Raw genomic sequence first — 17286 nt, 5'->3', positions numbered from 1 at the left:
TTGGCCAAGAGGCCGGGCGTGCTTTGGAAAGCACGGCTCCAGCGGCGAGCTCGCGACGAACGCGGGCGGGACCTGCCCCTCCCAGCTGCCGCGGCTCGCAGACCACCACCGAAACAGGGACACGAGTCAACACCGATGCTCCTGATTTTACAGATGCTCCGGCTGTTCTGGCACTTGGCAGACGTTTTGCTCTCAACTAGGCACTTCCTTTCATTCACAAGAGCTTACGCCAGCTTGCTTCGGCCCCCAGCGCTCCGCAGACCCACGGGCAGCCCCAGCTGCCAGGCCAGCGGCAGCGGGAGATGCGACGGAAGGAGCGTGAGCAAGCCGGACCGCGGCCGCCTCCCCGCAACTCCTCCAGCGGAGGATCGTCAGGTGGAACAGAACAACAAAACTTCTACTGACAGCATTTGCCAATACCACCGTAATTTTTTATACTCTGTGATCACATGGGCAGCAGGCAATTAGTCAAAATTAAATACGCTCATTGCTCTGGAGCGACCACAGGGCCGATGCAGAGCGCGGGGAAGTTCCAGCTTTGCGGGCACTCGGCAGCCGCAGAGCTCTCACGACAACGGCCAGCCTCTGGCTTCGGGAAACTGCACATCTGAGTTAACTTCAGCTTAATGGAAAGCACGAAACAAAATACACTGAGTAACTTCACAGTCCTCAGGAAACCGCAATGAGCACTGTCGCTGCTCCAGCGAGCTTTGCCACCTTGAGAGCAGGCGGGACGCTGCGGCCTGGACAGACAGCCCTTCCACGCTCTGACTGCCGACAACAGCTGATCCCAGCCGCTTGCTCTCAGCCCCATGAACTTACAACGCGTGAAGCTGCTTTGGTAAATACGGTACGAACTGGTACAGTAACATAGCGAAGTGTTCCAATACACCGCACCATCCAGGGCAGCCTTCAAACAAATAGGTGCTTTAAGTTTTGAGACATAAGAGTTCATTCTCAAAGGCACTTAAAAGCATTTTAAAAAAAAAAAAAAAAAAAGTAGTAGCATGTTGTAGTGCTCGGTCTGCACCCAGAGCGGTACTTTGATGAACAAACTCGTGATGACAGCAGCCACGCCGGTAACTGGTGCCTGACACTCATGTGCCGGGGGGGCCGAGGGGGATCGGAGCAGCCGGCGGCAGACGACGCATCCTTTCACCCCCTCCCTGCTAGCGTTCCGTAGCGCAATAGCTAGCCCAAACGCTCAAGACTCGCTTCCCAAAACAGCCTGGGTCCCTTACGTCCCTCAGGCAACTCTCCAAACCTTTAAGATCTTCTCTGCGCTTTAGGGAAAAGATGGGAAATAACTGGATGTCAAGCGGAAGAGGAGAATGTCGCTGTTGTGCGGGCAAAGCAAAAACGCGGGACCACATCAGAGCTGTCAGTGAGCACGCGGCTCAAGGTCCCCAACGCAGCATCGTCAAATGATTTCTTCCCACGTGGAATAGCGCTCAAACACAGAGTTTGGTAATTATTTGCACGCTACCAAGCAATACCCAAGCCCGAAATGTGTAAAAAGTTGATGCTAGATACCACAGTGGAAAACAGGGCATTTCTGCCTTGCCCCTCAAGAAAAGCCCAAGCACACGAAGCAATTACTACTGGTTTTTTCTACCGTGGAAATTCTGGGCTGCTCCCAACAGAGAACGTAAATATAGAAGACTGTCAGAAACAAAAGCCCTAGGTAGCATTTTACATTTCCGATGTTTAACTTTTTCTTCTTTCTCGTACTGTGTCATTAAGTGTTTACAAGAATGATTAATGACTGCGGCTGCCAACTCCATTAATGAAAGGCATCTCTGCTCAAAGCTGCAATCCTGCTTTTGGCAAGCGCCGTGCAGACAAGGTTACTCCGACACCCTTGAGCCCCTGCACCCACCCGTGCCGCTGGGAGCACGGCGGCCCGGGGAGCTCCCGGTTCCCAGATAAGGTGGTGGCTTGGCAGAAAGGCGCAGGATGCTTTTCCCGCGGACAACGTCTCTTGCACGCCCAGCGAGCTACAAGCAGCGCCTTGGTAGGGGAAGGCTTCGCTCCATCCGCTCACGGAAGCCAGAACCAGATCGGTATTACACGAACGCTAAACGGGTTCAAAATGAACGACAACTAAAACCCAAGAGCAAGGAACTCCCTCATGCGCACAGAGTGCTGTGGAATTTTCTGGCAATTAACTGGTTTGTCCTAATGTGAGAAATCCTATGAAAATCCCCTTTCAATCCTCCCCCGGAGCAAGAGAAAGAAGCACACACACACTTTCACAGGCATCTCAAAAAAATGTAAATCTGTAATTAAATTGCTTGGCTAAACTTATGATTTTGTATCTCTGGTAAAAAAAAAAAAAATTGAATTAGAAGGAATGCTTCCTTCACTAGGAAATATAAAACCACTATAAACTTGATTTAAGACAAGATGACATCTTGATATGGAAATATATTTCCATCAAACATTTCAGTTCAAACTGCATAATCTGACGGAAAGCAAACATCTCGGTAACGTGTTCTAAGCATTTTTAAACGCTCCATTTCTCTTGCTGCTCATAGCGTTATTTTACTAAGCGTAAAGTCAACCACAACCTATCCAGCTCTCAAAGGATACTGTTTCTCCATCCCAATTACCCAACCCAGAGCAAGGTATGACCATTTCCCTCAATCTGCAGATGAAAGCGCTCAGAAAAAGTTATTTGCGGCGTTCCCATGGCGATGCCCTGGTAGAGGGAAGAACAAACCCCAGCTGCTCCCTGACCTCCGCGAGCGTGTCGGCAGCGCCTCACGTGCAGACGCAAGGGAACCCCAGCGGGCCGAGCCCACGCGCCGGCGCACAACGCCTGCCCTTCACGCTGCCTGCCAGCCCCGGAGGCCGAAAACACGCTTGCGCTTTGTGTCAAGGACCCGCGGATGCGTACAAGGGCCACGCTGAACTTTCCTTGAAGCGTCCCCACATGAAGAGACCGAACAAGCAATGCTGGAGGGTTCTGGGAAGCAGCCGGGTCGTAGCTGGGTGGCAAGGGCCCCCGGCCACCCCTCGGGGACACGTCCCGCGCCAATTCCCATGGCACTCGCGCTCTGGGGAAGCCCATGGCGAGACCGGACATCCACAAGTTTGTCCGCAGACGTACAAGTTTGAGGGGGGACAGCAATGTTGCAGACACATTCAGACCTGTAAGCTACTTTACACATTTTATTTCTTTTACGTCTTATAATCAACCTCCCTATCGGTGAGACGCTTCACAAGCGGTACCAGTGATTTTGAAATTAACACAAAGATTCTGGAAGTACCACTGTATAAATACATCTTTTTCTTCTATGTTTTACAACTTGTGCCTTCACCAGCACAGACAGAACACCTGTGTACTCAGATGAAAAAATATATTCCCTTAGGAACGACTCTGAAATGTAGTCCAACATTATTATTCAATTATACCCTAAGAAAAATTCAAGTTTTATAACAGCGAACAGAATTAAACTTCCAGGTCGGGGGTGGGGAGGGAAATAAAATCTGTAAGCTAAGCTCCCTCCTCCCCCGTAATTAACTCAAATTTTCCAAGACTTCATCTAGGCTTAAGGCTCTGCCTTTCCCTCCCCCCCCCCGAGCTAACGAGGCCAAAAAAACTCTGGCCACAAAAAAGCTCTTCCTTTTAAATAATGCAGTAGGGAAACTGCAACCGACACCACACACGCTGGCAGAGACGGCACCAGTAATAACCCACGTACAGAAGCAGCTCCTGGTCCCTGCGTCGCGGCAGCCACAGCGACAGATTTTGGAGGAAAGAGAGATACAAACGAGTGTGACAAACTTGACATTCAAAAAGACAGAAGTGGGTTGGTTTTATTTTTTTTAACATACTAGCCGATGATTTGTGATTATTAGAGAACAATCCATCCAGAATTAAGGTATGAGACAAACCCGCACCAGCAATATGCTGGCAAGCACTGGCCAAGCCGCTTGCTCTCCCCCTCTCCAGGATGCTGATGTCCTTCAGAAGGAAGGCTACGCTCCCAAATTTGTCTTCTAGCCTAATACACCTTGCAAGCACCTACGCTTTCCCATTTGCATCATGCTTATGAATCATAAAGGTTTTCAGCTATATGATTAACTTTGTTTGCCACATTCTGTACCCTGGGAGGCTACACACACCAAACACTGCTCAAAAAGAAAAGCCGAAATGTATACACAAGGCTGTAAACTAGGGACAACAGAAACACTAGAGAAAAGCAACTGAAAACCACCAAGCCGTTCGCAATAACAAGGAGCATCCTTCTGCCACAAACCCGTGCAGAGCGCCTTCTTTCTCAACTGCCTTTGTCAAAATATCATCTTTTAGGGCCACTGGAGTTGCTATTACTCCATGCCCCGTTCCCATTAGTATAAACGCTATCACAGAATGAATTGCAACCCACATTTTCTACAATTTACATTTCAATTCAAGCGACCCAAGACAAAAACAGCTACACAAAGCAGCCAGTGCCAGCAGCTCCCCAAAAGACCCGATTAATTCTGTCATGGTACTTAGTGTGTTAAAAATAGATACTTGACTTTAACTTTCAGACAGAAGGAGGAAGGGGGGGTGAAGGACTCCAGCTTTGAAAAATATACACGTGAACGGGTCCGTATTTGATTCTGCGCTCAGCAAATATACATGTGAACCAACCCGTATCTGATTCTGCGCACAGCTTGCCACTTGCAGTCGTTAAACTCGCGAGTACAGTTTTTGTTAACACGTTTAAATATTACGAATGATCAATTAGAGGGACAAGAACAGTTAGCTTGCAACAGGCAGATACTAATGAGTTTTACAGCAATTTCTCAAAGGTGATTGTTTCTATTATTAAATGATTCCCACAAATATGGCAAAGGTACTGTAAGACAGCGCTACTAAAAACTGAAACTGTACTGTGGGTATTGCCATGTAACTTCCAGCCTTGCTGCCCAGAAGGAACAAAGACAAGGGATCGTAGGCCTGTCTGGATTGTTCTTCAACTTTACCCTGGCCCACCAGACACCTGAATTTTAAATATTTTTGTTCAATTTCAATGAACCCAGCCACGATGCATTAACAGGAGACAGGCAAACTAGCGCATTCAGAGTAACTGGATTCCAATATAAAGCGCCCAATTCTTTCTGTCCCCCGTTCTTAACAAGATTTCCCAGACAGAAGTAAGCTAGTTATTTCTCAGGACCCTGTTTGGCAGGAAAGAACATGCAATGGTTTTTTTTTTCTGTTCAGAAGTCTTTACACATAGTAAGATAACATTTTGTTTAACGTAGTACCAGAGCACCTATCTAATTTTAAGCAATTTTGAAACACGTCAGTGAGCCGATACAAGACTTGACTCTTTGAGACAAGAGACATACACACACACAAGCAACAGATTCCTACTATACTAGCACTCGGCTTCCACATTCGCCTTCAAGTCTAGTTTAAAGCCCGCTTTCAACATGTAATAGGACTTCATTATTTAAACAACAGGTTCCAGAGCCAGGGAATTTATATTTTGTAACATACATGGCATACTCTCAAAAAATAATCCATAAGCATCAAGGAAGCTGATAAGTTTAAGAATAAGAGACTTAACTACCTCATTAGTGTTCCAGCGGTGCCTCTCTTTCGGTAAACTTGAACATTTCGGTAGACATTCAAGCAGCTTCTTCGGTAAAAAGATTTTTACATGACTGCCATTGCTGTTCCCATGATCATCTAGAAAGAAGAGGAGACACGTGATGTATGCACAGGAGAATAGGTGCTTTCTGCTAGGAGACCCTAGCTGCCACGCCGCTTGGAAACCCACCAGTTCACTTGTCAAAAAGCAGGCAATTTGTCATTGCAAAGAAGAATATGGCTTTCTGTTGAAAAGACACCTTTATTTCAGAATACAAATACAGTTTAATTCCTTGTGGTTGCAAAGTTCGAGAAGAGCTTTGATGGATTTGTGCACCAGGAGCCTGTGTGTGTGCGCTTACCTGTGTCTATTTTAGCTTATTATTTCCCTCAGTGACAAATTTTACAAGCAATAGCGACAAAACGTTACAGAAGCTGTGACCACAGCAGTATGACCTGCCAGGAAAGTCGTAAATGAAGTTCGCACTTGACAGGATTTGCAAGTAAATAAGCACAGAGCCCCAGCACCTGCTATAATTTTGTCAAGCTGCAGCAGAAACACAACTCAAGGTCTATTAGTTCGTTTAAAACTAAAATGCGCTGTACCTGATTAGAAACAGGTTAATTTTCTTTCCACGGACAGCTCAGAAAGTGAACGTAGTTCCTCAACATGAGAGGGAGGTAGAGGGATGGAAATCTTCCTACCTCACCACACCTAGGGGTCTCAAAAGCAGAAATACTGACAAATACAAAATTACTCTTTTTTGTTGCTAAAACCGTAGAAGGTACATTGGTCCCCCTTAAGAAAACAAAAGGGATCCCAAAAGCCCAACAACAGCCCCCAGAAGTCCCAGAAGCATTAACTTGATTATGCCTCTCTATCACGCCTCTAACACCACCTAAAGAATCAGAGCATCCATGAACTGCGCGTGTTTACAGACCAAATCAGTCCCTGCAGAAAAGGGAACCGGCGCAGCAGGATAAGACATCCCAGCTACAGCACGGTTCTCCTAGTTCTCCTAAAAGCCCCCCATCTCTGCCGCCTTCTGTTATTCTCACGTTTCACGTGACAGATACTGGGCAGCGGCATACGAGAAGTACACTTACTTGCTGGCATTTTACCCTGCAAAATTAATTCATAGTCACTTCCCATTTGGAAGTGTACAGAAAAAGGATATTAACTTTTCCCTTTTACACATCTAATCATTTTATGTCATTAAACAGATGCCAGCATCATGATAAAACTCCTCCGTAATTACGTACGATACAGAAATTTCCCGTGACCTGCAGCAAACCAGAGAGAACCCGTCCCGCAATCATTTTAGAAAGCGGGCGAAGAGCGCAAACCGGCAGCTAGACATGCCTAGTATTTTTAAAGCTTGATTATACTCTTGGATGTGTCAAGTTCAACAATATACATGCTGTTAAATCAACTACTCGTGCAAGCACAGCAGATGAGTTTACAAGATAAGCAGCGATGTGTATGATAAACGTGAGCTGCTCTATAATTTATGAGTCCTGTGCGCTTCCTGAGTTATTGGGAACTTTACTTACGACTGCGCTAGACTAAATCAACAGGGTTGCCAGTTTCGTACTTCCTCCCGGGCGAACGAGCACTTGGGCAGTATTGATCTTTGCTGAACTGATAAAGAAATCGGGAAGAAGGTTCTCTCAATTATTTTTTTGTATACCGTTCCAGGATTTCGAGCTTGACATTGAGTATCTCAGAGTGCTACTCTACAGGGCTTTTTGGCCACATCTTTCTCCCAGCCAATGTTCTGCACGTGCGACCGTCACCTGTGCTACTCCCCGCCACCCCCGGCCGCTCAAAGCTGCACAAACACGCACGCTGCGACGCTTGGGGTTATCCACAAAGACACCAACTCGCCCAGGGCAAAGAACGGGGCCGGGCCCCGCCGTGACGGCAGCCCCCAGCCATTCCCACCTGTATTTTCAGATCCACCACCCGATTTAGCCGGTACCTACTTAACATTCCCTACATTAATTTTATACCGTTTTCATTTCTCATTCAAAATATTGCATTGCGCTACATTCAATTCATTAAGGCGGCAAAGTATTTTACAGCACACATTATTGCTTTTATCAGCCAAACTACATCCCCAGTTACATCTCATCAGCTTATTTTCCATGGGCACATTTTAATTGACATTAATTGTATTACTTCCCCTTACCTCCGTATCAGTCAAGTCCTCTATCATTCATTCCATTATTTTGCAGGGCTGGCAGACCTCTAATTATTCAGCTCGTTTTATTAACTTTCTTCCACTGTCATCAATTATCAGTATTATTAATCCAGAAAGTGCCCATGGATAATAGATCCCTTAAAAATGTTTTGGTAGAAGTTATCAGAACTTGCTGACTCTAAACCTTCCAACTCCTGTTGTTAGCATCTCGTACCTTTGTGTTGTGATAGCAGTGGAAGGTCATTTTCAACATCCTGTAATGTGACTACATCTCACGTATGCCTCCCTGTCCTGCGTTTAGCAACGACGCTTCTTCATTCCAAAAATCCCCAACATGGAAAACAAGATCTGCCTCGATCCAACAGGCTTGTCGTTAAAGAATTCTCTAGCCGTGTGGTCAGTGACGCACAACCATGTTATGGGAAGCGAATCCTAAATTCAGTGACCTCTAAAACAGGTTTGACCTTGGAAAAGGATGAAGCTGGCCAACCAGCTGCAAGAATCAAGAACAAGAAATCGCCTCGCCCCAAACGACGCGCACACGCTTGATTTAAAACTCGCTTCCCCGCCCGCTGGAATCATTTGTGAGGTATTCCCAAATGGAGGAAAGCCTATGCAGATAGAAGGGGGAAGCCGGGCACCGAAGAGGATTGCTCTCCCAGCTGCACTAACGGTGCAGGCAGACCTGGGACGTCCACTCCGTGATTCCGCTTCCTTCGTCAGCAGATCCCCGCGCCTCACACCTCAGGATCTGCCATCCCCACCTACAGACTGGCTGCCAGGAGCGCACACTCCCCCAAATCAATGATCGCTTTGCTGCTCACATTCCTCAGAAATGATACTGCAATCCTTCTAACTAAAACACACAGATCTTTAGGGAGGCGGAGCAAAAAAAAAAAAAAAAAGTCTTTGTCCTTTGGTTTGAATCAAATCTGTCATTTCTAGTCAACCTGAGGTACCCGCGCACCTACTGTAGAGTCTTCTAGTAAAGTCAAAGGAATAAGAATCAACACTGCTCAGCACCCACGCCCAACTTACAGAGCAACCAGCACGTTCCAGAGGGAATATTTTACTTATTTCGAACTAAAGGTTCCTCTTTAAAAAAAGAGGAAAAAAAAGAAGCTGCAATTTCACACCACCTATTTGATTGTACTGTCCAAATCCAGGCCAGATTTGTACTTGAACTTCCTTCCTCGTATTATTTTGCCATGTGCGCGGCTTATGACATTGTGATCTGCAAACCCATCCAGTGTCAATAAAAAGTGCTTTTGCAAGCAAAGCTGCACTTGCACAAGGAGGATCTGCCAGTAAAGCTGTATCGACATGGGGTTTTTTTAGTGCAAAGCTGGCCACAGCTCAAAAACGCTTCCCAAGGCATGCACAGCCAATTCTGAAAACTACAATAAGAAAGCTATATACTAAAATACAGCAGCTTACACCGTACCTTGTTATAATTCAGTATGAAAATCCAAAATTCTGAAGTTCCTTTAGCAATCTTCCAGACTACTTATTAGCAAACCAGAAACTGGTGTAAAATTAAGAAAGTACAACTATTATAAAGTTCACGGAAAGTTCCTTATTAATTATACCACATAAACCCTTTGTAATTTTATGGGTTTCTTCATGCTCTTTGCACTTTATTCTCCCAAGGGATACAACATGCGCCATAAAACTTTAAAGCGCACAACAGCAAATCACACAGCGAGTCTGTGCTCTACCCCTGCTTGCCAAACAATCCCCCCCTCCCCTTTTTTTCCCCTTTAACTGGTTCTTAAATCTTCTGGGATCCAGGAGGTGAATTTAGATCTGTAGACCATTTAACTGCCACAGTTTATCAATATAACATATAATTGGAGAATACAGAAGTGGCTGAATGGGTGTTGATCAACTGCTGATTTGCAGACAGGTCTATACTGGAAATAAAGATAAAAAATAAGCCTATAAAATCACAAACAGAGGTTTCCTAAACCCATTATTATGAAGTAATCACTTGGGGTTGGCCATCTTCTTAACTACCTCACAAGAGCGGTAAAAGGTGTTTAAACATTACAAATAGGCGCTTTAGTATAAAACAAACAGCTAAAACTCACGAGGTTAGCTAAATCATTAGCTACTTAAACGGAACGGAGGGCGTCAAGTTAGCCATGATGCCACCCACCGCACGGCTGCTTAAGCAGCGGAACCGAGTAAATGCAGTTCGGAAGAGGCACCCATGCGAATGCAGTAAGCACAGGCTACCTGAAGTCATCCAGTCTTTGGCGTAATGGCTGAATTAACCCACGCAGCAGTCCTCCTCGCAAGGAAAATAACGAGTGCGTTCCTTATTTAAGAGCTCATTTAAGTGACTACGTCAATACCCAAAGCAGAAGTACCAACTCCACTGTCCTTCCTCTGGAGTTGCGGTGCTCAACCCTATGGCTTTTCTGAAACTCCCCCCTTTGCAAAAAGCTACTCTTCCAATAACTCACTTTGCTAAAGATGATATACGAAGACACAGACAAAACTGAAAGTCGAGATACCTAGCTTTAGTCAAAAGAAATTAGGTTTTTTTTTTTTCACATGTTCGTATTTCCCTGTATTGATTTGGCTCTGCGAGGTCCTGGGCTGTGGGTGGGATGATGAAGTCCCCTTCAAGTCCTACATTCTTTCACTTGCTGACCTCTGGACACAGACAGAACCGGTAAATTCAATCCAGCAGAATCACATGCAAAGAATTATCCCCGATCCAAACATCTGAAGGACTGGCATGCTATTTCTCATAGTTAAACTTCATTCCTGGCATTTTCAATTAGTAAACAAGCAGCAATATAAGCAAAACCAACAGCTTTTGGTCTGTTTTCTAGAAATATTTGGATGATTACAGTTGTAAATCTCTTGGCACCAAAAGCAGATTTCTAAATATCAATAGAGGGTGGCTAAGATAAGATAACCACGTCCAGCTCCCCAGCGCTGCTTTCCCAGCAAGGTTCCACTGGATGCCAGCGCTCGGCTCGGTCGCTGGACAAGCAAAAGCGTTCCCAAACCTTCACCACGAAGGACGCGGGCAGCCCCGGGGCTGAGGGGAGGAGGTGAGGAAAGAGCAAACAGTTTGGGCAAAAGTAAAAAACGTGAAATAGGAGCAAGAGAGGACGAGACACAAACCAGCACGCACGCAGCTGTGGCTGTAGGGAAAGCGGGAGGAACGGGGAAAACCGAAAAGGACGAGGAGGAAATCATAGGAATGGCAGTAGCATCAAGGATGATCAACAAAATAATTTTTCTCTATTAAGTTATTGAATCTAGCCTAGTTTCTTGGAATATTTGTGATAAATACTTTGTTGCTATGACAAGCTCTACAGACCCTTCTAAAACTGTAAGAAATACAAATGCAGCTAAAACTCTGCTGCTGCCTATTACCGTCCCGGTTCTCCCTGCCAGTAACGTGCTACTTGTAAGTTATCTTCTCCTTTTCCCATAGCAGAAAGTTTCTTGACGTTTTGTAACTGAATTCAATTTAAACAACACGGTTATGTAAAACTGCAAATGGTGCGTTTTGGGGAAGTGTTGATAGCGCAATTCTTCTTAATGAAAGCCTACGCGCTGGTTGGGAAGGTCCAGTTTACACAATTAGCTGTTTATTCCTCACGCTGTACATTTATCACTGTGCTCAGTGCTTAGCAGTCTGCTTCCCCCAACCAACAAAGCTGTCGACTGTTCCACAGGCTCCCCTCCCACCTTTGCAGGTGGTCTAAAGCACCCTGCTAACCATAAAAGACAGGACAACCTGGTGAAATCCAGAAGGTGCACACAAGTAACTATTTGAAAAGCAACCTTTAGGAGCCAGCGCAGTCGCTTCAACTTTTTCCTGCAGCAAACAAGCGTGTTCGACCATGACTGTCACCGTGCTGCTTTTAAATATGACAAGTGCAAGGGAACGATTAGACCATTGTTCACTGTTGCCAACAATTCATTTGTTTTAGACCTGTCATCAATCCCTTCCTCCCTTGGTTTTCACTAAAATTACATCATCAAATTCAACTGCAATGAAACTAAGGAGAGATGGATATTATTAGTTAAGCCTGGCAAAAATAAACCACCCATTTATACAGTTTTCAACGCTACAAACGTTCTCAACACTACAACAAATTTTCCACAAATCCCAAAGCGTTGGCTAAGGCCAGTGAAATTGCTTACTCTGAGCCTATACACCAGCAGCCACCAGCCACGGTATTTTTACTTTTTTTTTTTAAACTAGGAACAGTTTGAGTTTGGAAACCTACCTGGAGAGCTGGCAGGAAAAAAACCACAAAAACCCGTGGACCAAAGATGCGCCAAGAGCAGGGGAAGGACACTCGGCTCTCCATTCCCAGCAATAAGGGGAGTTTGCTCTTGCTCACCCGGTGCCGTAACTGGTCCTCGGTGTGAAGCCACACCTTCAGCATCGCCCCAGGAAGAGGGCAGGTGCTGCACCCCAAAAAACTGGGGTTAAGACAGATACCAGAACCCACAGGCATACTTGCTTTTCCAAACCCACGGGGTTTAAAACCAGGTAAATGCAACACAGGGCTGAAGGGGCAGAGGAAGCCGCGGAAGGTGAAAACAGGATGCGAAGTGAGGGGAAAAAGAAGAAAAAACTCAGCAAGGCATGGAAGAGGAAGCCAGGAAACACCGAAAATGCAAGAAGCTGCTGGAAGCAACGCATTTTAATTAACCGGCGCTGTACTCCACAACACACTCTACCAGCCTCATTTCACTCCATGGCAAGGTTTGGGTTTAGGTGTTTTTCCCCCTCTCCCCTGCAAACATATTTGGTTTATTGAAGCAGAAACCGAAGGGACACTAAAAAAAAGGAAGGTCACATTCCAGCTCCCTCTTTCTGAAGGCTGCCTGGACAGAGAGGTAGGATAGCCGGTTCTCCTTCCTCCAGTAACATTATACCTTCCTAAGCAGGTCTTTAAACGACTGCATGTTTGAGAAAAAACATTTAAAAATATTAGTAACATAAAGTTAGCACCAAGTCTTGAAAGATTAAGTTTTAAAAAAAAAATGTGTTTTACCCTTACTTGTACATAACCCTTTCACTGTTTCCTGATAGAGGAAATGAAATCTGAGCTACAACATCTGTAGGAAACCTTCCCACAGAAGTAGCTTTAAAAACCCACACAAATAAACCAAAAAACCTTTGAGCCAAAGCGTTTAGGAAAACCACTTACAACAAGGGATGCGGAATCAGATTAAAAGACTAGAGCTTTAAACAAGCCCCACGCCTTACATCAGGAATCTTGCGCGTGAAACGGTTACAATACCAAAGGTTCTCAAAAAAACTGGCTGCACGCACACACGTAGCTTCTGCCGTTTGGAAAAAGCGAATCGAGTCCACTCTCTGCAACTCTCCTGCTGGCTTACAGCCCTCTGAGTGGGTCTAGAAACTTCAGGAGAAGGCAGCTCCCGTCTACCTCTGACAACAGAAAATTTTGGTAAAATCCCAACTGCTGAAATTCAGCAAAAATTCTGGGGCAAGGACCGGACCAAGCCAAGCGTCAAACCCTGCCTCTTCACTGTGACAGTCCAATTTTGCCAGGAAGGACAGCAGTACAGAGCGCGCGGCACAAAAATCCAATCCATCACGCTCACCGTAAGCTCAGGTTTGTTTAAGTAATAAAATGTTATGCAACACTTCCACAGAGGGAAGTAAATATTTGCTGTTTAACAACCAAATCAAGAATGTTTTGTTTTCAAAAGGTATGTTGCCCAAACAGTCTCTCAGCATTCGATAATATTTCAAGCTCGAACTTCCTCCTCGGGCAGTATCAACAACAAACCCAGCGGAGCTGCCAAAATCCCTGCCGCCATCCTCCCCCAGTCCCTCGGCTCACGCGGGAGTTACGGGGAGAGATCCCACCTCCTGCCTTTCCCACACATCGACCCTGCCTGAATTCACAGACGTAAAATTCAACAACTGCGTATGACCAAACTTAGCGGGCACGACAAATAAAGTGCCCAGCTCCTGCGCTGGCCGCACAGTTTAAATACATGGGCACTACTCTGCTTTAAAGCTACCGGTTTCAGACACCTGTCCATGAGAATAGACAGAAATCTAAAGAAAGGTTCTCTATGCACATTCTTTCTATTTTGAACTTTTCAAAAAACTTTCTTTTTTTAATTTAAAGAAGACCACCCAGCCCGATCAAGTTCAGAGCCCGCTGCAGCTGCCAACATGGCACCTCCAAGGGTCAGCCCTCCCATTTCAGTTCAGCCGCACAAAACGCGGCAGAAACTACAAAAGCCACAAAGCCTTTCCCGCAGGGACGGTAAGAGCAGCTCGGTCACCGAACCCGACTTCATCCTGCCAAAGGAAACCAGAAAAGAGGGAACTCACCCAAGTTTTCCAAGACATGGAAATCCCTCCTGCAGCCAGGGAACAGAGACACCAGCCTCATTTCAAACCCACCGCCGAGGTTTTTCTGCTGCCCGCCGGGCACAAGAAGCCTCGACCGAAGCGCGTCAGGGAAGCTGAAAGAGCAGGCGGGTCTGCAGAGCTGGTCGCTGCTGTTGGCGAGGTTGGCTTCTCCGGTACCAGTTTGGGCTGATGGAGCAATCACTCCCCAGTAAAAGCTGTGCTTCCCCACACAACTAACCCGCTAGCTGCCATTTACGTTTGTTTTTTAAAGCAACAAAAACCTAAAGCCACTTGCCTTCTCTCCTCTGGCATCCGTACTACTGGTGGAACACTTGTCCTGAATCACGCTTTAAAACGATTCCCGTTTACGTTTCTGACAGGCGGAGTTTAAGTTTAAGGAATGAATGGTTTATATCTCGCCTCCCTGAAAATATACCACAGAACTAGGTCAGCACGGGAAGCTGCTCTGCGCGCTTACTACGAGAACAACGCAGGCGCCAGGGCTGAGCCGCGCCGCTGAAGACTCTCGGCTCCCACCTCAGCGACGCTGCCCCTGCTCCGCGCGGCTTCCAAGCAGAGAACCAACTCCTGACTGGCCAAGCGAAACGCCTGATCCCGATGTCGGATGGGCGCATCGAAACGCCGGGCACAAAAGTCGTTCCTCCAGCAGCTCGTGCACAAGGCAAGAGCAAACGCCACTGCGGACCCATCTCCTCAGCAAGAACACACTTCAACGGCCCACAAACATCAGTTACTGCTACGAAACGTGATAAAAGTTCATTAAATAACAAGCACAAAGGCCAAATTACCTTTCAAATGAAGGAGCGCTCATCTGCACGGCTCTGTAAAGCCGCGGCCTCATAGGAATGAGTACACCGAAAGCTGCGTTTTACGTAGAAAAAAAGGTCATCGTACGTTAGCGCAAGAAGCCCGAAAAGAGAATCGAGCCCGGGTGTGCTTTGGTGACAATGCTTTCATCCACTGAAGAACCGGAGCTTTACAACTGGAGCCGCGAAGTCCAGACAGATGCTAATTCTCTTCTTACACCCCTGTTAACCAGTTGGCGTTTTACTACTTCGCTGGAGGTGATCATTTACTTCAACGCAAATGAGAAAAGGATGAAGCCTGGCGTTTTCCAGACCACAGGAAAGATGGAACTAATGAATTTGGGAGCATCGAAAAGATTAATAAAAGATGAAGCTGACAACGTTCATAATCACCGCTACTACTTAAAATTTACGTTTTTGCAGAGCGCTCCGCCTTCGTCACGCTGGATGAGGCGCAGGCAAAAAGCAAAGCAAAGGCAGCCAGGCCAACAGAGGCTCTACAACCACTAAATTACAAAAAACGACCAAAAAGAAAAAAAAAAAAAGATATTCCCAAAGCACTTTGAGCAAAAATCCGGACGAAGAGGCAGGATAACAACCTGGGAAGAGGCTTCCCGGTAAAGAGCGCGCACGGGTTAAAAGCGAGGAAGCGCGTTTGCTCCAGCGGGTAGGGAAAAAGCCCGAATCGGGCAGATCGAGCGCAGTTACCGGAGGCGCCCGACCGCCACCGGAGGAATTCCGGAGGTGCGAGCGAAGGCAGCGGATCGCGGTTACGCAAGCGGCCGGTGGCGGGAGGCCCACCCGCACCTCCCGCCCTGTAAAATGGAGGCCCTGGCACAGGGACCGGCTGCGCGGCGCAGGGCCCCGCCGGGCGAGGCCGCGGGCGAGCGGCTCCGGCCCTCCCGGGGAGCCGGCCCAGCGCCGGGCGAGCAGCGTGCGGCAGCGCGATCCCCGCGGCCCTGCCGAGCCGGCGGCGCGGTCCGGAGCGGCGGCGGGCGCTTCCCGCGGCCTCGGCCCTGCGCCGACAAACTTTGGTCAAATACCCCGGAGGAGGAGGGACGGGGCGGCCGAGCCCCGGGAGCCGCCGGCCGGGCCCGCCGGGAGGGCGGAGCAGCGCTTCCCCCTTGCGGACGCGCCGCGCCCGGGCTCCCGCCGCGCCGGTAACTTTCGCCCGGAGTTGGGCGCCCCGGCTCCCCCCCGCCCCCGGCACGGCCGGCGGGGGCGGGCCGGGCCCTGCCTCCCTCCCCTCGCTCCGCTCCGGGCCCGCCGCTGCGCCCGCCCCAGCAGCGCCCACCCCCGGCCCGCCCGCTGCCCGCCGGCGCGGAGGCCCCGGGGACGCGGAGCAAGGCCGCCCCGCTCGCCGCGGGCGCGCGCCCGCCAGGCACGTGCGCCGCCGCCGCCGCCGCCGCGGGGGGGGGGGGGGGGAACGGGGACGGCGCGGCCAGGCCCGGCCCGGCCCGGCGCTGCGTGACCCCCGGGCGGCGGCGGCCCCGAGCCCCGCGCCGCGCCCCGCGCCGCCGCAGCCTCCATGTTGGCGGCGGGCGGGCACGTGCCGGCGGGCGGCGGGAGGCGTGCCCCGGCCCCGGCCCCGGCGCCACGCGGCCTGCCCGCCGCACATGGCCTGCCCGCCGCCCCCCGCCCCGGCCCGGCCCCGCGGGGGCGCCCGACGCCGCCAAACTTCGCGCGGCGCGGCCCGGCCCGGCCTCCTCCGCCGCCGCCGACAGCCCCGCGGTGACGGCGGGCAGGCCCGGCGCGGCGCGGCGCGGCCCGGCGGGGAGCGGGAGGCGGCCCTGCCGCGCTCTCACCTTCCGGCTTGTTTTCGGCAGCCATTTCCCCTCCGCGCGCCACATCCTCCTCCGCCTCCTCGCGACCGGGACCCAGGCGCGCGCCGCCTCCTCCCGCTGCCGCCGCCGCCGCCGCCGGGCCGGCCACCCCGCGCGCACGGCGCACACCCCGCGCCGCCCATTGGGGGAGCCGCCGCACTGACACCCACGGCGGCCAATGGCGACGGGCGGAGGGCGGGCGCTCGGAGGGGATGGGCGCGACGGACAGCGCGCCCCGCCAATCGGCGCGCGGCAGCGCTTCAGTGACACGCGCCGCAGCCACTCAGCGGCGGCGCCGGGAAGACGAGGGGGGCGGGACGGGGCGCGTTACTGACGGCCGCAGCGGCCGCTCAGGAAGCGGCGCCTCGCGACTGACGGCCGCCAGAGCCAACCGCGCCGCGGAGGAAACGGAACGCGCCGATTGACGCACCGACGCCGGCAGCCAACCAGGAGCACCCTC

General features: G+C 49.5%; 1 protein-coding gene across 1 annotated transcript in view; it reads right to left on the bottom strand.

Annotated features, from left to right (window-relative positions):
* Positions 1-16880, bottom strand: part of CAMTA1 (calmodulin binding transcription activator 1) — a 296954-nt gene extending 280074 nt beyond the window's left edge. Inside the window, exons 1-2 of the mRNA XM_075721708.1 lie at positions 16809-16880; positions 5574-5692 (exon numbers count right to left, since the gene is read on the bottom strand). Coding sequence (XP_075577823.1) covers positions 5574-5692; positions 16809-16833 — 144 coding nt within the window. The 5' untranslated portion in view covers positions 16834-16880. The remainder of the gene's footprint in view (positions 1-5573; positions 5693-16808) is intronic.
* Positions 16881-17286: the final 406 nt, after the last annotated feature.

The sequence above is a fragment of the Pelecanus crispus genome, chromosome 15 (genome assembly GCF_030463565.1).
Source record: "Pelecanus crispus isolate bPelCri1 chromosome 15, bPelCri1.pri, whole genome shotgun sequence".
Lineage (NCBI taxonomy): Eukaryota > Metazoa > Chordata > Aves > Pelecaniformes > Pelecanidae > Pelecanus > Pelecanus crispus.
This window is presented reverse-complemented; position numbering and strand designations above follow the sequence as displayed.